The sequence below is a fragment of the Cryptotermes secundus genome, unplaced genomic scaffold (assembly GCF_002891405.2).
Source record: "Cryptotermes secundus unplaced genomic scaffold, Csec_1.0 scaffold27, whole genome shotgun sequence".
Lineage (NCBI taxonomy): Eukaryota > Metazoa > Arthropoda > Insecta > Blattodea > Kalotermitidae > Cryptotermes > Cryptotermes secundus.
The window spans coordinates 1,970,305-1,998,210 of NW_019745078.1; the positions used below are offsets into that span (position 1 = coordinate 1,970,305).

Sequence of the window (27,906 nt, forward strand, 5' to 3'; positions counted from 1 at the left end):
CAGAGTATCCTTACAGTTTGCAAACAATGTTCAAAATGTTAGTCTTCATGAAGAAAGTTACAACTCTGATAAAACCAGTACAGAACACGAAACAAACATTAGCATTACCTAACTTGTCCAGGCAAACATCATTATCTTCGGAAATAACATACAGTTGCGTAAGAGTATGCCTACATGTTGGGCGGAAGTGACGGCACTCTTGTCGTGTAATGATCGTGCAGCTCATTTTATTTATTAATACAGTATATATGCATAAGTACCGCTTTGATTGCATTCAATTGACACAGTACGCTGCATTTACAATAGGAAGTTTGTTTTCCACTCCATATAATTTTCAGCGGATTAAGATTAAACCTTACAATCTGGTTTGTAATTCGGAGGATTATGTCACGTTATTACTTATGCGTCCATGTTTAATATTTTAATACACTCTTTATTAATAATAGTAGTGGACATATTTATATACAAAAATAATGGTCGTCTAGTTTGTAGAAACTTAAAAACTGTAATTAATTAATCTATAATATATCCTGTTTATACGAAGGTTTTTACATTACAGCAAAGTATGGAAGACACTATTTGGAACCGAGAGACTTGGAAAAACTGGGAACGGAAAAATCTACATAATTTAGAATGAAGTTCATAGTATCTACTGTGTACATAAAACTATGCTACAAACCATGTAGTTTCTCCAGGTCTCTAGATTCGAATATTATCAGCAAAACCGTATGCTGAAACATCTGAGATTTTTCTTCCTCCTCCTGAATTCTGAATTTCATCTAGACATCGGGCAAAACAGCATTAACGCAGCGCTGCTTAAGTAACCACTGTTCTGTTGGTGCATCTCTGGAATGCGTTATTGTGTCTGTGAGATCCACTCATCTTTGGCAACACAGTTTATTGTAGGACTAAGAGAACACACACGGAACAGAGCAGGTACATCCTCCACGATAACGTTGGTAGACTTGCCTGTGATTTCCCTATGAACACACAAAACTTTATCTCAGTCGGATATATAGCCATGTTCAACTATGCTACACTTACTTTGATGAGAGGACATTAATTACAAATGTTCCGAGAATAAGCTGTAAACCAACACAGAGAACAAGGTGGTGGGAGAAGACTGCATAACCATATGGAGATCCTCTTATACGTATATTCTGATAAAATGTTGAATATATTAACTATGTGGGAAGTCAGATACATTGGTGATAGTTGTGACGAAGGATATTTGGAAAGTAAAGAGACAAAGCCCAGAAAATGTTTGTAAAACATTTTGGGGGGCATTCACTTGTAGCTCTTTTACAACGCAACTTTATTTACTTTTCAACATAGTCACCATGGATGGCATTGCACTTATTGATCCTGGGAACGAGTTTTTCTGTTCAAGCGTTGTAGAAATCTCCTGCCTGCTCTCTTAGACTTGGAGAACAGTTCTTGACACTCCTGGACATTTTTGATGAAGTTCATCGATGGTTAAACGTCTGTCAGCACGAAAGTTTTCGTCAATTTTTTGGATGATTTAACCAGTGACAACGGATGGCCTTAATTACTTACTTATGGAGCTGGGCCCTTCTTGAGGAGAAGCCAAATCTGCGGCTACTCAAGAATTCCCAGCATTTTATGGAACCCGAAGGTTCATTACCGTGTTCACAAGAGCCCTCCACTGATCCCTATCCTGAGTCAGATCAATCCAACCCATACCATCCCATCCTGTCTCTCTAAGGTCCATTCTATTACTGTCCACCCACCTACGCCATGGTCTTCCCAGTGGTCTTTTACCTTCCGGCTTTCCCACCAGTATCCTACATGCATTCCTCGTCTCCCCCATTCGTGCTACATGGCCTGCCCACCTCATCCTCCTTGACTTGATTAAGAAATGTAAAAAATTGCACTTTCAGGAATGTCCAAGTCACCAAAAGAAATGTAAATAATATTTATTTACGGATTAGAATGAAGATGATACAAAATGACTGTTAAACTTAATGCTGTGTTCCACACACCTCTGAGTGAATTCCAATGTCGTGAGTTTTTTCTACACTACTTGGACTAAAGATGAAGGTATCAGAATGTGTCTTGTCATTACAAGACAACACAGGGTATCGACCAGGAACACCCACACGACGAACGGGTTTCGATTAGCTTGCGCCAAAGTCGTTTTAGTATATTATATTATAACAATAAAATCTTTGATATGCGATCGTGTTTGACACTGCTCAGTATTTAGAATGCTATCTAGAGTCGTAGGAGCCGGCGTAGAGCAGACGGTATAGCGACTAGCTACCGGCTGGACGACTGAGGGGTCGGTATTCGAGTCCCGGTAAGGTCAAGAATTTTCTCTTCCCCAAATCGTCCAGACCGGGTCTGAGGTCCACCCAACCTCCTATCCAATGGGATAGTGTTGAGGTCAAGAAAATGTGGATCTATACATCCATTCTCACATACGCCTTCATGGCGTAGTGCTTAATTCGTTGACTACAGGGACAACTTTACCTTTGCCTTTATCTAGAGTCCTAGTCTTTTAAGTTTAGACCAATTCATAATACTTCTTTCAGAAACCTTGTCCTACAAGGCCGCGCCATAGCTCAAGCGGTTATTCGCTGGCTTCCCACCCCGGCGGCCGGGGTTCCAGCCCGGGGTCTGGTCAAGTGGGATTTCTGGTGGACAAAGTGGCGCTGGGACAGGTTTTCTCCGAATACTTTGGTTTCCCCTGCCAATCTTCATTCTACCAAATTCACCACAATCATAATCACCCGGGGCAAGTACAATAGGCCAATCAGTGGCCGCCGTGCCGAGTGGACCCAGCTGGACTCCACACCCCACTATGCGAACCTTGCCCTACATAACCATTTGACTAGCAATTATTGATTCATATTAGAACTTAATCTATGCATCAGTATCAATCAATATCATGTTTGCCGGAACACCTTGGTTCTGAAAGCTTAAATTGAAGACAAGATTTATATTGCACATCATCTGTACACACTACACTGAGTACTTTTGTCAGTAGGCAAATATTAAAATAAATAGCTATTGATGTACTGAATATTATATATTTATTATTTATTATTCCACAGAGTAATTTGCGTGTCCGTTTAAACGTGCAGTCAGTTTTTTAAAGATATTTGGAGGGAGAAAAGTGCTATTTCGGGCACATACAGTAATTGAGAATCGCATTTACAAGGAGAACGGCTCAGAAACAGAAGCCGGACTTTCCTTTGTGTTGTTTAAGGGAAAACAGGAGCAGTCAAACTTTGATAAGACAAGTTTACACCACCGCGTGACATGTAGACTGGTCTGTTGGTGGATATGGCACGGCTAAGCAAGCAAACAAGTTTGCTTGTTAGCCGATTAGTTTACCTTTACTAGCCAGCTTATTGTACTCACATTTTGTGGCCGTAATGTAGTCGCAACAGCAGACTCTGAGCCTCGCGTACTCGGCGCAATTCCCGGCAATCGGCCTGCAGCCAGGCCGCAGGTAGCAGGTGTGAGGAACGTAGGGGAACCACTCTGCAACAGATCAGCAGCCCTCATGGTCTGGTGTGTCATGCCACGTGTTGACGCTGGATATTCCATCCCTGCCGGGCCTTCCCAAGACCGATGCAGGCTCGCATTCTGCTTCACCTACCTTGATCACTTGGCCAGGCCACCTCTCGAAACATTGGAATATGTGAAACCTTCTCCAGTCTGCTCAGGCAGTAAGCGTGATATTCATTGGGTGGTTCCTTGTATTTGCTTTTATACAAAGCCCGTCACGGTAGCCGAGCAGTCTACGGCATGTACCGTCTTCGCTTGCTCCGTAGCCGGGATCTTGGGTTCGAATCGCACACAAGGCATGGATATCTGGTATATATACTGTACCGTATATATGTGTGTGTGTTTATTTTGTGTTTGTTGTCCTGTGTTTAGGTAGAGGCTTGCGACGGGCTGATGACTCGTCCAAGGAGTCCTACAGTCTGTAAAATGATCAAAATTAAAAAAAAAAATCTCGCGTAAAGTATAAGACAAACGGTTTAAAAAGTAGGTAAGATTTTATATAGTTAGTACATCTGGAAGCCGATCACAGTGGCCGCACGAACGGTCTTCAGCCACCTGAACACTGGGGTAGTTGGTTCGAATCCATAAGAGGCATGGATATCTGTGTGCGTTTATTTTGTCTGTGTTGTCCTGTGTGTAGGTAGCAGCCTTGCGACGGTCTGATCCCCCGTCCAAGGAGTCCTACCGACTGTGTGTAAGGATTACGAATCTGAGAAAGCGGCCAAAGCACGACAAAGGACGTAGAGCCATTGATGAATTAATGAGTACGGCAGGAAAGGGAGCTGGGATAGCGTAATCGGTATAGAGACTGGCAACGGGCTGGACGGCCGAGGGATACGGAGTTCGAGTCCAGGTGGGGGCAAGTTTTTCTCTTCCTCACGTCATGCAGACCGGCTTTGGGGCCCATCCAGCCTCCTGCCCAATGGGTACCGGAGGCTCTTTCCTCGGGTGTAAAGCGACCGAGGTGTGAAGCTGACCACTCACCTCCAACTAGTGCCGAGGTCAACAATACATGGATCTATGCATACACTCCCCCATACATCTTCATGGCATAGTGCTTAATCAGTTAAGCACAGGGACAACTTTACCTTAGTATATCGGGAAATGAATCATATCGAAATTCGGTAATTCTTTGCTGGAATGTCTCCGCTGTGGTTCCCTTCACGGCCTGGTTCACCTCAAACAGTTGAAACTTTACAAATTATTCTCTTGTGGAAGTAGCTCTGTCGATTGGGCCGCGCCATAGCTCAAGCGGTTAGTCGCTGGCTTCCCACCGCAGCGGCCTGCGTTCAAACCCGGGTCTGGTCAAGTGGGATTTGTAGTGGACAGAGTGGCGCTGGGGTAGGTTTTCTCCGAGTACTTCGGTTTCCCCTGCCAATCTTCATTCCACCAAGTTCTCCATCATCATAATCACCCGGAGCAGGCTACAATAGGCCTATCAGTGGCCGCCGTGCCGAGTGAACCCAGTTGGACTCCACCCCCCACTAAACGAATTAAAAAAATGAAAACTGTGTCAATTTGAAAATACTGAAGTTTATATGAATGGTGGAATTGCAAGTGTCATTCCGAAAGTGTCATTTTTTATATATAAAAAAAGATAACTTCTTGTGAATATAACTTAAAATAAAACCGACACAAGTAGATTCCTCTCTAACCCCTGAAAGCACACTGCATACATCCACAGACTTCGCGATGTGAGTAACGCCAGTGTTGAAAGCAAAGTGCATTTCACAAAGACTCATTCACTCACTCACGGAGCTGAGCCCATCTTGACAAGTTACCAATTGTGCAGCTACTCAAGAACTTCCCAGCATTTTATGGAACCCGAAGGTTCATTTCCGTGTTCAAAAGAGCCCTCCAGCGGTCCATATCCTGAGCCAGATCAATCCAGTCCATACCATCCCATCCTATCTTTATGAGATCCATTATTATATTCTCCACCCACCTACGCCTTGGTCTTCCCAGTGGCCTCCTTCCTTCCGGCTTTCCAACCAATGTCCTATATGCATTTCGCCTCTCTCGCATTCGTGCTACACACCCTGCCCATCTCATCCTCCTTGACTTGAGCATTCTAATTATACTTGGAGAAGCGTACAAGTTATGAAGCTCCTCATTATGCAGTTTTATTTCAGAAAGAGTAGATATTAATAGTCTCTAGTCTTAAAAGAAATTAACCGGTTCGACAGAATATACGGCACAAACTTCTTGCTATAAAGACGACCAAGAGGAAGAAGAAGGAGAAGCAACAGAGATGATTTTGAGACAGAGATGGACGTTGAAATCTCTAAACCATAAAGACTGGCTAAGTCATGCTTGGAGCTCCCTGCCCGCCCCCCCCCCTTCCGTTCTCACATGTCGGAAGACGAGTAATTCTGAGAGAATGATTTCATTACAAATGAATTCACTGTTATGAGTGGCGCACACGTGTTCCTTCGTTACACTCGCGTAGAGGTGAAGCTAAGAGTGGCAAAAGGCAATCTTGTATCTGTCTTTACTTACGCACCACGCCACGAAGACGTATGAGGGAGTTTAGCTATAGCTCCAAACAAATAAGAAAGAACTCCGTGGCCTGTAGCCCGCAAACGAACTATACCGACTACACTACCGCCGCTTGTCGGCGAAGTTAGTACCAACTTTAGCGGACAGAGGTCGCGTGGTCAGTGCAACGCATCCCCACGGCCGCTAATTTAGGTTTTCTAGACCGGAGCCGCTATTTCCTTGAAACAGCTCCTCAACTATCCTCACGAGGCTGAGTGGACCCCGTTCCAGACCCACTACTTCACAGAAGAAGCCGGGAATCGAACCCGGGACCTCTGGATCTGTAGCCAGGAACTCTGACCACTAGACTACAGAGGCGATAGAACTATAGCTCCACCATTCTTAATTTCCGTACTGTTGGACGTGGTCAGCTTCACGCCCCGAACTTTAATACCGGGGGGAAACGTCCAACAGGATAGGAGCTAGGTGGGCCCCAGAGCCGGCTTGTATACTTAAGAGCACCCTACCGGGAATCGAACTTCGTTCGCCCAGCCTCTAACCTTGTTACTGCATTGACTAAGATATATAACCTGACTCCGGATTGGACTAATTGAGATGAAGAACAGACGAGCATATTCTAGTTTGCAGTACAAAGAGTTTCCGGATGTGATCTTCGTGATTTTGCGTTCTTCGTTTGTCGGCGTTAAGCAGTTCACGTACAGTCGCGGTGTTTATTTCTGCTTCCTTCTAAAAGCACTGAACTTCATGATCGGGTTGAAGGCTACCATAAATTGTCACGTCACCACTTTGTTGCTTGCGCATTGTTTTTTGTACTTGGATTTATTGGAACTGTCCAAGTTCATTCTCTCCAAGCGATCTGGCCACTCACACTGCAAGCACATATGTAGTGATATCAACGTTAATTAACAATGCACGTACTTAAATGCACACAAGAAATAATTTATTCTTAGTACTTCATTATATCTGCATATCGAAGAAAAGTAATCTCCATTAAAATTATAGATTTTAATGAGACCTGTATTTTTAATCTACAGTGAAGTCCGCGTGGGTACATATATGTAAGATACGTTTGCTGTTAAGAAGGGTTTGAAACAAGGAAATGCTTTAACGCCATTGCTTTTCAGCTTTAATTTAGAATATGTCCTTAGCAAGGCCCAAGAAACCTGGGAAGCACTGCAGCTGATTGGAACGCATCAGTTTTTTATCTATATTGGTACAGTTAATTCATTCGTGGAAAATATAAATACCATAAAAACAGAGACGCTAAATTAGATGCTAGTAAGACGGTTGGTGTAGAAGTAAAAACAGAGAAAGATTAAGTACTGATTGATGTCTCATCACCAGAATGCAAGGCAAAATCATAACAAGAAAGGTAGCTAATAGATCATTTGAAAATGTAACAAGTTCAAATACCGTATTCGGAAACAAGACTACCAAATAAAAATTACATTCACGAAGACACTGAGATCATATTAAATTCGAAGAATGCCTGATGTTATGAGATGGGAAGTTTTCGTATTCATATCCGCTGTCCAAACGCGTAAAAATTAAAATATATGGAACTATAATTTTTCCTGTGGTTTTGTATGCATGTGAAAGTAAGAACAGAGTACAAAGGAGAATGTTTGGACTTTAGTGGGGTCAAGTAACAGGAGTTTGAGGCAAACTGCATAAGAGAAGCTTCATAATTTCACCCCAGGATGAGCACATCGAGAGGGACAGCGCACGTGGCACATGGGAGAAGTGTATACAAGTGCTGGAAGGAGAACCCGAAATCACCAGGACGACGAGGGAGTAGATGGAGGATAATATTACAGATTCGCTTAAAGAAACAGGATGGAGGTATGAGGACTTGATTCAACTGGCTCAGCATGGAGACTACTGTCGGGCTCCGGTGGACATGGTAATGAGCCTTGGGGTTCCATATAATGCTGGCGATTCTTGTGCATCTGAACAACTGTTTCCTTCTCAAGTCGGACTCAGCTGTTTCAAGTAATTTATTCTCTTTTATGTGTACATTTATTTTACGTCTTCTAATGGAACTGGTTAAGTCCTATACAACTTCTTCACAACACAACTATTTCAAGGTCAGTGTTTGAGCTTCATGTAAAGGAGGCGTCATGATTAACAGACATGCACAACACCGCTCCATTACCGAACAAACTCCGTGGTTTTAGTCCGCAAGCGAAATATACCGACCGAGCGACAGCCGTTTGTCGGCGAAGTTAGTGCCTGATCAGCGCTACGAATCCTCACTGCCATTAATTTCGGTTTTCTAGACCGGAGCCGCTATTTCCTTGAAATAGGCCCTCAATTATCCTGACGAGGCTGAGTGGACTCCGTTCCAGACCCACTACTTATCAGAAAATCTGGTAGCGCCTGGAATCGAACCCGGGACCTCTGTATCTGTAGCCAGGAACTCTGACCACTAGACCACAGAGGCGGTCAGCTACAGTACCGAACTGTACCGATATCCGATGGGTAATTTTGGATTACGAAGTGTGTGAGGGTCGCAAGACTTGACGTCCTGTGAAATGTTCATTTTACGTACGTCCTATCGCGAACACACGTGCACTTCCGTGTGGGGAATGGATTTCTGTTGTGTTGGAATTCTGATGCGTTCTGAGTGCTATAATGAGCCAGAACTGCAGTGATCTGTTGGCGAGTTCTTTGAACCCTTCGCTTCGTCTGTAGCGTGTTGTTCCACACCTGCTTTCGAATGAAACACATGACGGGTGTCACATAGCATTCACACTGCGGCATAACATTGCCTTGTTCACGACTCATTTGAATCCTACACGCTGTGACCACGAGAGGCATTGTAGGAATCCCGATAGCAGGGACAGCACGAAGGGCCATGCAAGGTAACGAAGCTGCATGGCAGCTGGCCAGTACTGGGTATGCACACAGATTCTCACCAAACGTGCTTGTAATGTCTAATAGTTTTCGTGGCTTCCCTTCGTTCCTCAAGGCCTGTAAGAGTACAGAATAATTTGAAAAAGAGGGGGAGTCGCTGCAAAAATACCGTAATGGCAATATCTGTTTTGTGACAAAATATTTTGAGGTAAGTAAAAGTTGACTCAGAGAGATAGGATGGGATGGTATGGACTGGATTGATCTGGCTCAAGATAGGGACCGCTGGAGGGCTCTTGTGAACACGGCAGTAATCCTTCGGTTTCCATAAATTGCTGGGAAGTTCTTGCGTAGCTGCACAATTGGCGGCTTCTCAAGAAGGGCTCAGCTCCATGAGTGATTCAAGTAAAAGTTGTCCTTGTGCTTAATTAATTATGAAATTAAGCACTACGTCACGAAGACATATGGGGGAGTGGAGGTATAGCTCTACCATTCCTGACCTCGGCACTATATGTAGGTGAGTGGTCAGATCCACGCCCCAGCAGCTTTAACCCTGGAGAAAGAACTCCCGAACCCACTGGATAGGAGGCTCGGTGGTTCCCAGTGCTGATCTGGACGCTCTAGAGGGGAGAAAAGTCTCTTGTACCTTCTGGGAACCGAACCGCGGCCGTCCAGCCCTTAACCCGTTGCTATACCAACTGGACAGAAAGCTATAGTACTAGTGATGGAGCTCCATTTGTTTATTTTAGGAAAGAAGTGTTCCACTTACATCAGTCTTTTCGGATTCGTTCCTGGCCTGTGTAAAATCAGAGTTAACTTCTTAAACTATGGCCAGTATCCGACTTTTGTTTAGGACTCTTGAACAGAGGATCAGCTCATCGAAAGGCCTCGATCTATGCAGGACAATACGGACACAGAAAAACGGGGACATAGACCCATGGCTCGAGTGGGATTCTAGCTCCTCGACGTAAGTATTCCAGCGACCGAAGACAGGAAGCGCTTTTAGATCGTGAGAGCATTGGGATTAGCTCAGTTACATCGTTACAGTTACATCAGTGCATTTAGACTAGCATATGTTCTTGGCAGTACAGGAATGACTTCTGAACCGACTAAGGTTTAGTGCTGCAAGGGTCAGCACGCCAAACATTGTCTCACACGACAGGAAAGAGCACAACCAAAGGAGTGAACGCATGCACACATACACATACACGATACATAATACATACTGTGAAATAGATATATGTGTATATATATATATATCGTCGAATTATGTGATTATTAATTAACGCCCAACTGAAAGGGTGTGAAAGGTCAAGATTACGGCCTGATTTGAGGAACTGCCCCGGAATTTGCCTTGGAAGACGATCAGTTTTCTGAAAACAACACACACCATATACAGACTGCACAGTGATATAAAATATTAACATATACATCGAAACGTTTTCCTTGAAGCAACATTTTTTGGTGTGGTGAATATTTAACTAAATACAGGATAAAATTCTCTGATTCTGCAATATGATATTCGTATCAAGACCAACTCTGAAATAATAGCTTACATTAAAGCCAATAACTAAATTAACAGATTGCATGGAGTTGAGTCCTTCTTTGAGATTTGCCACCAGGTGTTCAGTTACTCAAGAATTTACCCACATTTTATGTAACCCAGAGTTTCATTACCGTGTTCACAAGAGCCCGTCACTGATTTTTGTCCTAAGACAGATTAATTCAGTCCCTTCCACCCCATCCTAGTTCTCTTAAGATCCATTTTAACATTGTCCTGTCGCCTACGTGTGGGTAGTGTTCTTCTTCCTTCTGAATTTCCTACAAAAACTCTGTTTCATTCCTCTTCGCTTCTATGTGTGCTACTTGTCATGCCCATCTTACCCTCCTTGGCTTTATCATTGTAACTACTATTTAACGAAAAATAAAAGCTATGAACCCGATCACAGTGGCCGCGCGGTCTGAGGCATGAACTGTCTTCTCCAGCTCAGACAGTGGGGTCGTGGGTTCGAATCCTACTCGAGGCATGGATGTATGTCCACGTTTATTCTGTGTCTGTGTTGTCCTGTGTAGGTAACGGCCGTGCGACAGGCTTATCCCCCGACCAATGAGTGCTACCGAGTGTGTAAAAAGATTAAGAAACTGAAAAAGCGGCCAAGGTCCAACAAAGGGCTGTAAAGCCACAGAAGAATGAATGAATGACAAGTTATGAAGTTCCTCATTATGCAGTTTTCTCAAGCCTCTATGAAGAACACCAAAGAATGTATCTGGAGAAGATGTGTACTCCACTGATGTGCAACTTCACACACAGGACAGAGAAAGTTTGCTTTGTGCCAGGTGCCGTAATGCATGCAACACATCTGGCTGTAATTACCGGAGTGTCGCATATCGCAGCAGCAGTGGTCCTCGAGGACTGCTGTGCCAGCGCAGTACTGGATCTCCTCGGCCGTGCATACTTCACATCCTGGACCCCTCTCATCTGCAAACAGTGACACAGTCGCTGGTCGTTAAAGGCTTGCAGTCCACCAACGTCTGGGTCACTTGACTACCCTTGGCAACATGTCGCAGCCGACTATGAGGCTCAACCTAACTTTTGTCCAACAGGTACTGGAGAAGGCTTTTCTCCAGGGTAAAACAGCCAGAGAATGAACCTAAACGCTCACCTCCATAGCATCCGAGATTACTTTATCTCCACGCCTCCTATGCGCATCCAACGGCATGACTTTCATACAAACCCATGAAATTTCAATTGCTCCTTAAGTTATATGGTAAGGAAAGAAATACGAATAGACAAAGCACGTTTGTCTAGCAGCAAACTTCTACAATTGTACAGGGGAGATGTTCAGCTCCTGACTGAGGTTTTCTTTTTGTTTGTTTTCCCTAGTCTTTCCGGCAAATCCTAGGATAGTATACCTCTGTTTGGTCACGACCGCTTCCTGCCTTGTTTGTTCCAATTCATTATTTATCATTCACCCTACAGCCCAACGCTATATAAACTAGACAGTGGAACAGTCATAATATAACCCACAACAAAATGAAAGAAACCACTGTCGTTAATCATAATTTGTTGAGGTAAATGTAAGGATTTTTTTCGAAAGAGAACAAATATTCTTTGCTGCACGAAATATTTAATTTTTCAGAAGAACAGGACGAGAGAAAGAGAGAGCCTGGAAAGAAACGCAGTTTTAGTTTTCCGGTCGAGTAGAATTCGTGCTGAGGAAAGCGGATCTTTTGGTTCCGGTCTATATGTACGCCCTTCCAGTCTAGCGAATAATTTCCACATGGAGAATCACAGCAGTAAACTGATTCTAATTGCAATGAATCACCATTCTTCATCCTGTAAGGTTGTTTTATCCACAGCGCGGGCCATGTGAAATACAGTCAGAATTTGCTATCAGTAACCGTAGACTGGAGGATTATAGTAAAATGAACCTTAAAGAAGAAATGAATTAGGGAGTGGACTTGATAAAACTGACTCTATAAAGGGTACAGTGGTGGGTTGAGTAACAGGTCAAGGATTTCCTAAACACTTCTTCTACATAGCAAGGATTAGGCTCAAGCCTCTTTCTGAGGTTATTTATTTTCACTAATCTTCTCCTAGGCCTTACTTGCTCACGCCTTCCAGCAGGGTTATAGTACATGCTTGCTTGCCATGATAAACATGAAGAGGTCATTCTTTGTAAATATGCCTTCCAGTATCTTTTGTACTGATAAATTTCTTCTATATTTTCTGCTATCAAAGGTTCTCCTATATTATCACTGTAATTCTGTCCTTCAGTGTAAGTCCTAACATTGATTTCAGAACTCTTTCTAATGATCATATCATGTCAATTTGTAAAATTGAACTATAAAAGCCGGAAGTCCTTGCGAGTGATTTACAGTGTCCCTGTACTTCAACAACTCATAAATTTTCCGTGAGACTTGTGGTTATATATTATCACGCATTGGAGTGACTATAAACTGTTTTTGGATTGGTAATCGGATTGAGTGCACACTTATACACACAACACACAACACACAACTACAAACTATAGCTGTCTCGCTAATTCACACACTCTGCAGTTCACTACAACACACGCTTAAATCCTCTTATTCTATTGTGTCTTTACCAGTCGTTGCCTGCTCACGGATCCCAACAATGTCATCTGCTTCCGTGCACACGTTCTTGCCGCCTGGCGACTGTCCCACAACTAACTCATTGAGTCTGAGTCTCATTTTACGACCGACGGTCAGTCGGCCAGTCTGTCTTGGCATAAACCACCCATCTGTTGCTTGCGACCGGATCTTTATTACTGTTTGACAGTTACGGTCTTGTTTTTTGTGGGCTCTCTCTCTCTCACAAGAAGACGGGTCTGTCTTTTGTATATGCTGCTGGTCCTTGCCAGCGCAGTCTTTCTCGGGTCCGAGACCCTTGGTACTCGAGACCATATATTACTGTCTCAAATTTGAAACTTCCCTTTCCGTCGCCTCCTACGACTCGCAGGGTCACGGTGGAGGTATTCGACCCCGCCTGCACACGGGTGTAAGTCCAAGTCACAATGCGACTGGCGGTCAGTCAGTCAGTAAGTCTTGGTGTCGAGTTCCATCTGGGGCTCATGACCAGATATTTATTACTGTTTGGCATTTACGGTCTTGTTTTTGTGGGGCGCCCTCTTTGACGAGAGGACGGGTCTGTCTTTTGTATATGCTGCTGGCCCTTGCCAGTGTAGTCTTTCTCGGGTCTGAGTCCCTTGGGATTCGAGACCTTATTTTACTGTGTAACTCATTGTCAAAGTCAAAGTCACATTGCGACTGACGGTCGGTCAGTCAGTCAGTAAGTCTTGGTGTCGAGCCCCATGTGGGGCTCATGACCAGATATTTATTACTGTTTGACAGTTACGGTCTTGATTTTGTGTGGCGCCCTCTCTGACGAGAGGACGGGTCTGTCTTTTGTGTACGCTGCTGGCCCTTGCCAGCGCAGTCTTTCTTAGGTCCGAGTCCCTTGGGACTTGTGACCATATTTTACTGTCTCAGAATTGATACTTACCTTTTCGTCGCCTCTTACGACTCGCAGGGTCACGGTGGAGGTATTCGACCCCGCCTCCACACCTCCAACTGTTCTGCTTATAACATCGGCACGGACCGCACAGAAAACACCTCTTCCCACAGTTATTCTATTATTGCATCTTGTAGCGATCGCACGGGCCGCGTAGAGAACACCGCTTCGTAGTTACTCCATTGTTGCATGTCACGAATCTGTTGCCTAGCAACGGGCATGTTTGCAGAGCCGTTCCCTAGCAATGGATCTCTCTGCTGGCTTCACAGTTCTTGTCTTGTACAAACATGCCACAATACATGTATATATATGATACATATGGTATCTGTGACTGCCTCCACCCGCTCTATTGGAATTCATTAATCGCCCGAACATTCGACGCTGTACTCGTGCAGTATAACCTCGGCTAACGACAGCGTCGTTACATAAGCCATATATCAATGAAATGAATCAATTAAAATACGATTAAAATACTGCGATGTGGAAAGCAAATGGAAAAACTACCACATTATCACTTTTCTTGGATAGTCTCTTTCCAAAAACAGAAGATCGCATTAAGTGGAGGAACTGTTTTGGAAGAGACCTGTCGTCTGACAGATTACTGATGAATGATGAATGAACACATTTATTCGTTGCTGTAATATGCATTAATGAGCTCCAGTGGTAGACCTCCTGTTCTAAAATTGTTGATGAGAAAGAGATAATTACGTACTGTTTCTAATACCGGTATTTATTGTTCAAGTAACAAAGTTGGTAGAGTTTACCTAGTATAATACATTTTCGAAAATTTTACCGTCAACAGCAATGAACTTTGCAACTCGTGTGAGGACATGGCGTGTTGCTCGTCTGCACATGTACAGTGTGCTGTACAGTGAAATAGCTCTATCTCGGAAACCGTTCGGAATAGGACACATGTACATACACAATTTTCTGCTTAGAATAATTGATACTGTGACCTCACAGAATATTGACCTTTCATCCTGGGACATCCTATATATATGCATATGTACGTAGTATATTATATATATATAATATACTACGTACATATGCATCATTCCTAACACCCCAAGACCCCAAGCCCAAGCACAGGCTAAACCAATATTTTCTGGCTTAAGTTTTAACATAAATGAAAACATATTCGTTAGAAGGTTTCTGTGTCTCTGAACCGTTCTGAGTATCATATTTCCTTACATTCTGTTTTAATATTTTCGTCCGAACCGGCACTACCGGATCGTCTGAGAAGTAGTGGGTCTGGAACAGGGTCCACTCAGCCTCGTGAGGCTAATTGAGGTGCTACTTGAATGGAAAAATAGCGGCTCCTGTCTAGGAAACCGAAATTAACGGCCGCGGGGATTCGTTCCGCTGACCACGCGACACCCTCTATCCGCTAAAGTTGGCACTAACTTCGCCGACAAGCAGCGGTCGGTATAATCGCTTGCGGACTAAAGCCGCGGAGTTTGTTTGTTTGTTTTTGTCCCATCAATTCTTAAGTTTCAAAAAGTGGTCACTTACTTTCAGGTTCGACATAAACTGTGTGGATTCCTCCTCTCCTGATGTCCGACCTCCTAGAACTGATTTCATTGCTGTTTTCTGGTCTGCAACCTCATGCCCATTCCTGCTCTGCAGGTTGCTCACCGTGCAGGCTCAAAGTAACTTGCCTTGTCATGCCGTCGAGAGCTACGTCCGGGACGGACTTGACTCGGGGTTTCCGTACCTTTTCTCATTCCTCCCAGGCTGAACTAATGCCTTGAAATAGGCCACGATTACGAACTTTCACGTCGTTTGCAATTCATTCTCTTGTCAAATTCAAAGCTACATAACTTTTCACGTGATTCATCAACGTTAAATGGCCTACAAACAAACCAGTCTGTTGAAGAGTGCTTTATTCTAGGACGTCACACCAGGTAGCCTGATAAACGGGTCTGTGTTCGTGTCTGTGCCTCATGATAACAACTGGATATATCGTTGGAACGAATAGCTCCATACGTTTCCTGAAATGAGGTTTATGAACAGTTGTAAAGCTACTTAAAGATAATCCGTTTCCGGTAGTAAATTAGTCGCGCAGTTTTCTTGAAGAAGCAGTAGTGCAAATTATGATATTTACCGCCACACTGGCTCACTGCTAGTTAAAAGTAATGCAGTTTAAACAGGGAAAACCACTTTGGGTGTTGCAGTTCTAATTGTTAACGCTCCACACCAAGGATGATGAAATTGGTGGGGAATGTAATACGATAGTATGTGCAAACAAAATTTCAACCTAAAAACTTGAAGGAAAGACGCAACTTAGGACATCAAGACGTAGATGGAAGGATAATAATAAAATATATCTAACAAAAATCATTTGATTACCGGGTTCGGCAAGCTCACGATACATGTTAGTGAGGTGGTCGTGTGAACACGGTAATGAACCTTCAGTTTTCATAAAACCGGGGAATTTCTTAAAGATCTGAGCGACTATTAGCTTCTCAGAAAGGGCAGTGCTACTTCGAATCAGAGGCGTAAATCATGTTTCTTATCATTTCGTTAAATATATACCATGCAGGACCCTAATGAGATTTGTATTCTATATCGTGACTCGACTGTTTTACTTGCTGCCTACTTCTTGCTTGGCTATCTCTTCGACCCTAAAGATGGAGGTGACATGTTCCTGAGGACTTTCAGTTGACTTTCAACACAATACATGGCGTTGTATCCAAAAAGACAGAACTTTTCGTAAACGCCGCTATGAAAACCTCTTAACTTACAAATTTTAAGATCAATTTGTGTTAGGGATATCTTCTGTTATAGTAATCAAACCAAGTTGTATCTGAGCTACACATAACCAGAAATTGCTGTACATCGATGCAGATCAAATTCATTTTCACACCGTAAATTCTAGTATAGATATTCAGTACCCAGTTTCATCGAAATTCGCATAATATTTTCGGATCCGAAACGTTCGATCGCATGTACAGCCCCCAAACCCTTTGTGATATTTGTAAGTATGCACTGCGTAAAATGGAAATGTACAGTTTCTCTGTGCCATGCCACGATGACGTAAGGGGAATGGAGGTACAGCTCCACCGTTCTTGACCTCGGTACTATACGGAGGTCAATGGTTTGCGTCACACACCCGTCGCTTTACAACCGGTACCCAGAGCCGATCTGGACCCTAGAAAGATGGGGAAAATCTCTTGCCCCTACCGGGAATGGAACCCCAGTTACTCAAGCGTCCACCCCGTTATCACGTCGCTATTCCGGCTCCTGTGTGCGCTTTGTAGAGAGGAAACAGTTTAGTTTTACCAGGAAGTGAAGTTCATACATTTTTCTTAATTCACGACGCAGTTAAAATTGACATTGAAATCGTCAGAAATTCTGTCCTTACCCACTGGAAACAAAGAATTGTTCTCCAATTCCATTGCGTAATATGTCGAATTGCTCTCACATAACACGCTGTAGTTGAAATAATGACGATCATATTCTTTGAATTATTTATATATGAATAATCTACACTTACGTCCATGGATCGAACCTTGCGAACATGACGCCTCACTAAACCTGACACGTGCGTTCTGAGTCTTCCGAATCCATGAACCAAGACAAATTGCAACTTTTGTCGGCAACCTTAGTAGAGAAAAGTACTACGTAATTGTGTCCGAATTTCCCGCAGGCCTACGAATATCGGAAGCATGTTTAAACCTAGAATTCTAGTAACTTTCTAATGATGACGTAACAGTCTACGTCACTTAAATGAGAATGACGCGTCCTCGTCCCCAAAACAGATGCAGTATATCCTGTGATATAGACTAGAATTTGCACTGGCACTATGAATGAGCTCTGAAAAGGACCTGAAACATCCAGATTCATATATGTCAGTTACCCAGCTTTTCAAGAAATTCTGCGCTTTTATGAAACATAAAATTCCGCAATTGATCCCTGTCCTATTTTAATTCCAGTCCACAACTTCACTCCACATTTCTCTATGTTCCGTTTTAATACGACCTTCCAATCTAGACCAGCTTTTCCAAACTGAGATATTCCGACTAAAATCTTTCCTGAAGAGTTCTTTCTTCTGGAACATAACGCTTTGTAGTCCGTTGAAAGCCACCTGACGTTTCTGAGGAACATGTTGCCTTCGTCTTCAGACTCAAAGAAAAAGCCAAGCAAGAAACCAGCACGAAGAAGGTGACGGACTACACGGCGTTACATCCCAGAATATATAACTCTTCTTAACCATCAATGTGAGAACCTCAAGTCGTATAAAACCTTTCCTCCACTATTCATTCCTTTCGTGTGTGCAATATATCCCGCCCCTATTGTCATTCCTATGTTATCCTGATCGCCATAACAGTATTAGATTAGAAACGCAAATTACGATGTTCCTCACTGTGCAGTTTCGTCCAAGCATTTATTATTTCATTCCTCTTACATCGAACTACAATCTTTTCGTTCTCAGACACATCGGTTATTCTCTCCCAGTGACAGCCTAATCCTCTTACCCGTACAAAACAACAGATAACATTTCAGTTTCATGTATTTTCTTTTGTCCAGTCTAGAAAACCGAAATTAACGGCGGTGGGGATTCGTTGCGCTGACCACGCGACACCCTCTATCCGCTAAAGTTGGCACCAACTTCGCCGACAAGCGGCGGTCGCTCGGTCGGTATAGTTCGCTTGCGGACTCAAGCCATGGAGTTCAGTTTTTTTATATTTTTTTTTGTCGATCACAGTGGCCGCGCAGTCAAAGGTATGAAATGTCTTCGCCCACTTGAACGTCGGGATCGTGAGTTCGAATCCCACTCAAAGCATGGAAGTTTGTCTGTGTTTATTCTGTGTTTGTGTTGTCCTGTGTAGCTAGCGGCCTAGCGTCGGAATGAACCCCCGACCAAGGAGTCCTACCGACTGTCTAAGATTAAGAAACTGAAGTGAAACGAAGCGTTTCACGGATGGCCTTATGCTCAAAGTGGGAGCAACATGAATAGACATACAAACGGACGGGCGGTTGGATGGATAGATGAATGGATAGATAGGTAGGTAGACAGATATTTTACTTTGTGTGTTATTACACAGGATTCGGAAAGATTGAAGGTTCCGAAATGGGGACGTCCAAGAACAGGATTCTAAATGCTTGAACTTGAAAGGGAAGATATAACACGAGGCTCCAAAAAAATTACATAATGAGGACTTTCATGATGTGTACACCTGCTGAATATTATTAATGTAAGAAAATGAAGGAAGGTGAAATAGGCTGGGCATATAGCACATACGGAGATAAGAAATGCATACAAAATTTTATTTCGAAAGGATGAAGTGTAGGTGAGAAAATATTAAAAATTATATTTTTTGTGGGTTATTTCATGATGCTGTCAGTAGCGTCTACTGGTATAGTAACAGATGACTGACGAATTGGAAATGACTTGGAAGGAAGCGGTCTAATCGATGTACTATCTCGACACTTGCCTGGAGGGACTGAGGAAAACCGCAAAACACTTCAGTCAAGATAGCTGGTGTCCCGGCCGGTATTCGAACCGAGAACTTCCCGAATACTGAGTATTCCGTTCCGGCAGAACTGTTCTTGAAGGAGTGGACTGGACTAATCTCTCTGACAGTACGGTCCAGTGGTGGGCTCCTGTGAACACGGTAACGAATCTTCGGGTTTTCTAAAAGGCTGGGAAATTTTTGACCAGCTGAGCCACCATTAGTTCCCAAGAACGAGTCTGCTTCACGAAAGACATGCGCGTTACAGAAATTTAATGTAGTCAACACAACGTACTCGTATGGTATCTCCGACACTGCAGTTTTGAGATAATGAACATGGTGTAGAAATTAATGAGGAAATATCCACATCACAGTACCCCCCACACAGTTTGTTCTGGGGGCACTGTGAAAGCTCTACAATGAAGCAAGAATCGGGCTTAAGTCCCGTTGCGATGGTAACTGAATAGCTTCTTCCTTCTCTTCCTAGATCGTCCTAGGTCACATTTTCCTGCAGGGTTCTAATAGCATGCTTACCTTTGTGGACGTTCAAGGCTCATCCTTTCTGCATGTTCCTTCCACTCTTTTGACTGTCTCATTTATTCTGCTATATTTTTTGTTTCTAAACGGTTTCCTATATCCAGACTTCTCATTTTGTCTCTCATGTAACTCACAACACTGACCGCAGAAACGTTATTTGAAACGATTCTAGTCTGTACTTGCCTTGGCTTCTTAGGGCCCAAGTTTCGCTACCTGACATAGGGTCTGGTTTCGAAAGCATATCGCACATCGTTAATTGTACGTAATTTTTGTTCTCAAACCTATCCGAAAATGTCGTTTAATGTTTGTCTTCATGGACATTTTTTGTCATTTGCATATTTAATGACGCTATTCGAAACGCACGTTATATTGCGGAGAATTATTGGATGATAGTGAATAATGAATTGGAAAAGCGTTTGTCTGGACTGGGAAAAAAAAACATGAAAATTCTGTCAAGACAGTCGGTGTCCCAGTCGAGGTACGAATTGTGCACTTCCGGAATGCAGCCAGAAGTTTTACCGCTTGAGTCAACATACTCATTACGAGAGATACATCTAAAGGTTGTGTTAAAGTTGTGTTATTAAACTGGGGTTTACCAACTTCCGTTGGTAGGTAGAATTTCACACGTTTCCCTGATGATGGAAGCAGAGCCAGAGTATGAATGTTATGTTTCTTTCACTACATCGAGACGATGGGTGATGATATGCTGTAGCCTACAGCGTGTCATTTTAACGAGAAGAAACCCGTAAGGCAGAGCAATCGGTCTGTTACGAAATGAAATCCAGGTTGTTGCGCAACAGACCGAAGTGTTTATTCAGCGAATGCCCTTGTTCAGTCGCGAACAATTAAGATATAAACTCACGTTCCTTTGCGTTCTAGCAGTGAGAGTGCGCAAATCGCGTAACCTACTTCCTTTTGTTTGCTTCTAGTTCTTTCCCGGTTTATGAAGAAAGGAATTCTTATGCCTGCACAGACCTCTGCAAGGGACTTAACGCAACAGTGTATGGCTCGAATTCGGGAAATGCCAAGTTCAAATATCTGTTGGAACACACTCGACTGATGTATTTGGTGGCTTCCTTTGCACCCTCCAAACGGATGTCGGACTAGTTCCTTAAAATGGCCACTACCGCCTCCTCCTCCATCCTAGATCTCGAAGGTGGACACAGGATTAATGTACGTGACGTGTTATCATGAAGTTCTGGGAAGTAATCTCCTGCTTTCGTTTGATATGACACGGATCGCATAGAAAATGGCGTGTACAACAGTCCTACCTTTGTTGCGTGTTTATTCGCTGCCACTCAAAGAAAAGGAGGGATACACACAGACAGCAAGGTTATATCATTGGCCTGTTTTTATTTTCGGCCTAATTTCCTTATTTTGAAAAAATAAAAGGAGACTTACGAAAGCACCTTGTTGTCTGTCTGTGTATCCCCCCCCCTGATTTATGAGGCTAATGAAATCCCCTTGCTGTCTCTGTGTGACCCATAATCTCGTTTTCTGTGCGGTCCGTGTCGTATCAAAGAAAGTAGGCTATTAGATCTTCCCAGAACTTCTTGTTTCAAAATAGCGAAAGTAGGCTAAAAAAAAGCAGGCCTACCCAGTTCGTATCTAGGCTTGAACACGGGTAACCGTAACAAAGATTAATTTCTCTTTACAAATAAAGTACTCTAATATTAATACAACCGTGATTAAAGTGAAATTATGAACTCATGTATCTGGACTGGGGCTTTTTGTGATGAATATTCGCCTTGGCAGTGCCTTGCCCGACTTCATCTTTCCCCAGCCGTAAAATGGACACACATACCGCTATACGTATATGTGTGGACAGTGGTGATCCTAAACATGCTTCTCTTTAATTCAATTTCCGCAAGCTTTGAAGGTATGAAGTATATATTTTTATATGAATTTGACACAGTGTTTGGTTTCCCGATTAAAAGGGCTTACGTTAATTTGGCCATAGTTCCTGGGCCTGCCACTGGATGCTCTCAATGCAATTCGATTTTAAACGAATGCGTCATAATCGTTAGGTCACGTATTACAGTTCAGTCATCCTTTCTTTACAAAGTTGAGTTGGCAAGAAGCATACGTATGCGCTGATAACATTTTATCAGCACTGATAAGACTGTCACGCTTTGCTGAGTTTTGCGCTTTATGCAATCGTACACCTCAGCCCCAGTTTCCTGAACGGTGGCTGCAGAAGGCAACTAAATAGAATGCACATACATGTCCACGTTCTTAACATTCTCTTCACTTAGAATGAAATAAATATTGTGGAGGCTATGTTTGTTACCGGGTTTTGTTCCTCACGTTTTTTATTCAGTGAAATGCAATAAGTAATACAAACAAAACAATAAAAACAAACAAACTCCGTGATTTTGGTCCGCAAAGAAGTATACCGACCGAGCGACCGCCGCTTGTCGGCGAAGTTTTAGTGTCAAATTTTGCGGACAGAGCATGTCGCGTGGTCAGCGCAACTAATCCCCACGGTCGTTAATTTTGGTTTTCTAGACCGGAGCAGCTATTTCCTTGAAATAGCCCCTCAATTATCATCACGAGGCTGAGTGGACCCCTTTCCAGACCCACTACTTCTCAGAAAAAAATCTTGTAGCACCGGGAATCGAACCCGGACCTCTAGATTTGTAGCCAGGAACTCTGACCGTGAGACCACAGGGATAATAAGTAATAATCAGACAATTTTATTCCAATAGCAGCTAGAGCAAATAGTGGGGTTATTGTGTTTGGTGACGTGTCTTTTAGTTTAGGATTTGTAAAATGAGACTGCTAGACAGGCTCTGAAAGAAAGACAGACAGCTCACGCTCTTCCTTTAAATATAGAACACTTTAATTGCGAATTAGTATATAGGCCTAAAGGAAAACAAGAGAACAAGCGTATGTACAGGACAGCATACTTGAGAATTACATGATGCCTGGGTCTACATATAGCTGACACACAAGAAGGAGCTGCCACACTTATTTCATACTTGGGCTAGGTAATCCAGAGCGCAACTGAAGGCGGATATCCTCAGCAGATGGCATATTCCGTTGAAATTTAAATAAGCAGGAAATGACCACAACAGGTGAAACCGGTTGCATGTGCTGAAGACACGCGTTTAATGAATAGTGCCAAAGCATACGCGAACTTCCCTTATGGCACGGAAGCATTCGTCTTCCTTGGCACGACAGACCAATGCGGTCCAAGGCGTCTAATTTGTCGTGTTTCGGAATTTTGTTGACAGACATCCCGTAGGACTCCTTGGACAAGAATCTACACAGAACCCAAACACAGAAAATTCATACACCCGTGCCCCTAGTGTGGTTCGAACCCACGATTCCCGTAGTTGAACGGTAGAAAACAGTACAAAGTAAAGGCCGGGCGGTCACGCTTATCGGCACAAACACATATTCTAGACCACGGATCACTTTGTGCGTGGATTTACTTCAGCAGGTCGCCCGAATATTAACTAAATATTTTAATAATTGTGAATTACATGAGACTGAAATTTAGTCAACAGTTAACATGCCCATGACATTAAAATTAATATAATAAAAAATATTTTGCCGTGTAAATCACACGACTGTCTATGGGATCCTTGATGATAGAGGCAGTTCACTTGAAATCTTTTGGAACACCATTGGTGGTCCGCGAACAATCAGTTTGTAAAACACTGCTAGACAAAAGAGGGGATACAGAATCACATAATAACCTGGATAAAGCCTGCCATTTAGAAGAATTGTCTCAGTGTTCTTGTCATGTAAATTTGCTTATTTATATCCAGAAGTATGAGATGGACGGTGCAGGTTGCCTGTATGTGGGAATCAGTTGCATAAACATTTCTGGGCAGAAGATCTCCAGAAAAGATGCCACTTTCAGGGACTAAAACATAGGTGGGAGGTCATTAAAAATGTATCTCACAGAAATAACAATGAAATCGGTAATTAGACTGGACTGACTCGAGATATGGTCCAATAGCAAGCACATTCGAACACGGTGAAAAGATCTTCATTATAACAGCCGTATAGAAACCAAAACTCGAATGAAGTAAGGTCAAATGCTGAGTACTGACATCAAGGCAGATTTCTCAGTTCCATAAAATGAGGAAATTTTTTTATCAACTATCAAAACGTCATTTCCGTACCGCTTCTGTTACTCCGTGCGGTCAGCTCTAAAAGTGGCCCTAGTACTTTTTTCCGTAGTTGTTTATCGACGCTTTTAGTATCGATGATGAATTGTGAAGGATGTGGAAGGAGGCTGTCATGGCTAATCAAGTCACTACCCTGTCATCAGACTGGAAGGTCTAAGAAAACCCACGAAATACCTTAGTCAGGATAACCGGTGACCCAGCCTATTTTCGAACCAAACACCTCCCAAATACTAGTCTACAATGTTTCCTCCAGACCAACCCGTTCGTTGTGATGCTCCGGTATCTCCTCTGTCCTATATCGTGTATCCTAGTTTTGGTGCGTTTGCTTCAAAAGTTGTAAAAATCCCCTTGTCCGCTTCGCTATATCTGTCCGCATGTCCGCATTTAACAACACTGCAACTGCTGAATGGAGTTTCATGAAATTTGATACCGGGGAAGCCGTATTAAAAATTGAGACATATAACAATTTTGTTAAAATCGAACAACAATAGCGTACACTTTGCAAGGCGTGCCTGAGATTTTGAGCGAATCTACTAACTAAATATTTATGGGAGCAAAGAAGTGATAAATGTTTCAAATAAAAGTTGCAGGGATAAATAAAACACATCTTTTGCTCGCAGAATTGTTACGCTGTGTCTAAATTTTGTAACGTGTACTACCACACTTAACTGTCGGATAGTCTTGGTGTTAACATAAAACTATTTTTAATTGCGTAGTTTTACATATTTTTGCCATTTTATCAGTAAATTTCTTTCCTAAATTAGCTGTCAGAAGAGGTTCTCATTTTGCCAAATCACTAGGGATACTTCAGGGAGGGGGTGAGAGGGTCGAACCCTGTCACCCACGCATCTGTAAATGCATCTCCGGTGTTCTGGTGTCGATGGCCTCTTACGACTTTCAGCATATCATGGTTTGGTAGTATAACTACCCCACGGCTTGAGGACACATGTAAAGACCAGCGAAGACTCGCTTACATCTGCTTACAAAGCAGACACACGGCGTTTACATGAAGCGGGAAGATTGTAAATTTTCTATAATTACTGCAGCAAATTTAAAATAAATTATTTTAGATTGGTATTATAAAGTTTAGATTAAACGGTAATGAGTATAACCTGTATTCACGAGGTAGCTGGTATGAATCTTTTTCTGGAAACACACTATTCTCATTTTAGATTTGCACAGGTATTTTCAGTTTTCAAGTGTTCCACTTCTTCTACTATTCATCAGCCTCTCCACTTATTTTCATTATTCAGAAATCAGTAGTTGATATAGAATCACCAATAAACAATCATCTGATCAATAACTTACGTCCATTAGGCATTATGAACTAAACTGATGATGGAACACAATTCAGGTTTCGTTAGTGGCTTACATTTAAGATACTAATTAGCCAGACGTTAATCGCCGATACGAACAGCAGACTTGTCACAGGCCAAAAAATCGCACGTCTGCCGGTGCAGTGTACGTTTCGGCAATGGGGCTAAAGCGCAGAGCCACAGCACCGATTTTTTTTTTTTATTTTAGAAAAACTTGGAGCTGTACAAGTATATAAAATCTTTCTTGAAGTCATTTGTGTCTGAGCCAGTAAAGAAACTGACCACCTTTTACTAAACCAGATTAAGCCAATCCACACAACCACATCAAATTTCTTTAATATCCAATTTAATAACATCCTCTCATTGTCACTTACGCTCCTAAATTGTCTCTTCTCTTCACTCGTTTCGATTAATATTTTATTTTCAGTATCCAATACTTGGTACATTTTCCGTCCATTCTTCTTGATTTGATCATTCTAATAACATTTCGTGACGAAATCACGTTATGAAATCCCTCATCATTCAATTTTATCTGCCCCCCACCCCTTGTGATTTCCTTTCTGTTAGGTCCCCTTATTTTCCTCTGCGCCATATTCATTCTTTATGCATACCCATACATTAATTTCCCTTATGAATCTGCGCAACTCATTCAAATTGATGTTCATTTATTACTGGTTTCGCATAAACATGTAAAGTCAGCAGAATGAACTCTCAAATGGCTTATACAATGTACTGTGGCTGATATATTTTGACAATTCAGCCCAGCATTCTACGTTACATATTTAAGCAGCAGAAATAGCATAAAAATGTAAAGCTATCCCTGTAACAGGCCGTGGAGGCCCGTACGGTTGTGAGACGTTGAGGCTCCCACATTGTCTAGACAGTCGGGCTCACAGATGGCGGTAAGGCTGTCAGCTTTACGCGCCAGCGACCCTCTGCTCGCAGGAAGATTCCTGGTACTCATTTCTGTTAAAGGCTGAGACGGCCACAGTGCGTCTGGAAGGATTAGGTCAACTGAAAAATCCAGTTACCTCATCGGGAATTGAACCCGCGACCATTCATCCGGCTTCTAGCATAGTGTATCAACCAACTACCATTCCAAAATAAATCAAGTAACCAATTTTCTGGTTGCCCAACCTTGGAAAGGTGCTGGCGACCCCCATGTCCCTATCACTGAAGGTAAACAAAAACCTTCAGTGTGAACAAGCACGCATTCCGTATGTGAAGTTTCAGTTGCACTTACAGAGCTCGGGGTGTAGTGTTCTCGCCACCGCCTTCGCTTCATCTTCGTGCACCCGATGTTCCACGTAATTCCCCATAATTTGCCGATACTGCAACATCGTCTTCGGTGAAGCTGTCGTCAATGTTAAAATTAAGTTTATGAACAAGACTAGAACCAACAGGACATTGAAATCGGCACTGGAACGAACCATTGACCATTCCAGTCCGTGGCCAGTCGATGTGGACTACAAAAAGCGACTCTTCCTCCTGCAGCTCATCGTAGGTATAACAGCCATGTGATTGTCGCTATCCCACCCACCCAGCAGGGAGACCACGTTCATTGTCCATAGCTCATACGTACCCTTTCTCCTCCTGGGCACTTGGTCTCTACGTCACGGCGGTGCCCCCTCTACTGGCTCAATGAGTGTTCTAGCGGCAAATGGTAGGCGTGTGCTGTGTTATCTTGGTCTGAATAATTATGAAGATGACTGCTTCAACCTTGTCAGAAACGAGTGTCTCCTGGTTCTAGCGAGTCGTGGCCGGCATTGCACTTCGAATTAAGAAGAGTATGAGTTCGATTCCTGGAGGCCGAATAACCTGATTGACACTTTCGTGGATTTCCATTGTCCCTTCATGAAGTTTCTGTGGCAGTACCTTAAACCTTTAAAGACTCAATTCTTTCTAAATTATATACAAAAAGACAGTTTGTACCGCACAGGAAACATTACGTCTCCGTTGCAAATAACAGCCGGTTAATGCTGTTTAGAGAAACGATCGCTGTTTATTGTGAAAACTGCAAGAAAGGCATAAATACACTCCGTGGGCAGGATGCAGGGATAACACAGATGGTACATACAGTAACCACTACGCTCTGACCTTCCAAATTCTTCCCAACTTACGATGCTACGTAACCAAGGCAGTTGTAATAGTGGCATTATCAAACCAAGCATCAATTAAGAAATAAGCATTGGTATACGTAACATAAAAGAGATTAGTTTCACTTGCATAGATTTATTACTACGTGTCAACATACTGAAAGCCATGTTTTATGAGTTTCAACGCCAATTATTGTAACTGTTTAACATTTTTTTTTTAGACTTGCATTGTTTTATACTGTTTTATGCGGTCTGTGTATGAAGTGCATAGAAAGGACGAATAAATAGGAAAAGCTGGTCTGTCTGTCCGTCATATTCGAAACTACTCAATGGATTTTCATTAAAATTTTGCGTTCGATATGTACATAAATTATGTTGACAAATTGAATTTGGTGTTCAAAGTCTACACTAAGGGCTGTTGGGAAAATTTAAATT

General features: G+C 42.7%; 2 protein-coding genes across 4 annotated transcripts in view; one reads left to right on the forward strand and one right to left on the reverse strand.

Annotated features, from left to right (window-relative positions):
- LOC111874824 overlaps positions 1-27,906 on the forward strand; it is a 65,358-nt gene that overhangs the window by 4,875 nt on the left and 32,577 nt on the right. The window lies entirely within an intron of this gene.
- On the reverse strand, positions 413-26,993 carry LOC111874823. Of its 3 annotated transcripts, XM_023870647.2 has the most exons (5): positions 26,806-26,993; positions 26,619-26,729; positions 11,264-11,368; positions 3,388-3,510; positions 413-980 (listed from the first exon to the last, which is right to left on the reverse strand). In XM_023870647.2, exons 1-5 carry the CDS (start codon positions 26,813-26,815, stop codon positions 898-900), a joined length of 432 nt encoding a protein of 143 aa, XP_023726415.1. In that variant the 5' UTR covers positions 26,816-26,993; the 3' UTR covers positions 413-897. The 3 variants fall into 3 exon arrangements, 2 of the variants coding, with proteins under 2 accessions (XP_023726415.1, XP_023726414.1); XM_023870646.2 differs by having other exon boundaries at positions 26,619-26,993; XR_002844616.2 differs by lacking the exon at positions 11,264-11,368 and having other exon boundaries at positions 26,619-26,993.

Excerpts from the sequence above, each read along its gene's own strand:
- LOC111874823 (XM_023870646.2), bottom strand. The coding sequence starts at position 26,808 with ATGGTTCGTTCCAGTGCCGATTTCAATGTCCTGTTGGTTCTAGTCTTG. Across the intron at positions 11,369-26,618 it reads AACACTACACCCCGAGCTCT|ATGAGAGGGGTCCAGGATGT; the intron begins GTAAGTGCAACT and ends CACTGTTTGCAG. Across the intron at positions 3,511-11,263 it reads CTGCGATATGCGACACTCCG|AGTGGTTCCCCTACGTTCCT; the intron begins GTAATTACAGCC and ends GATCTGTTGCAG.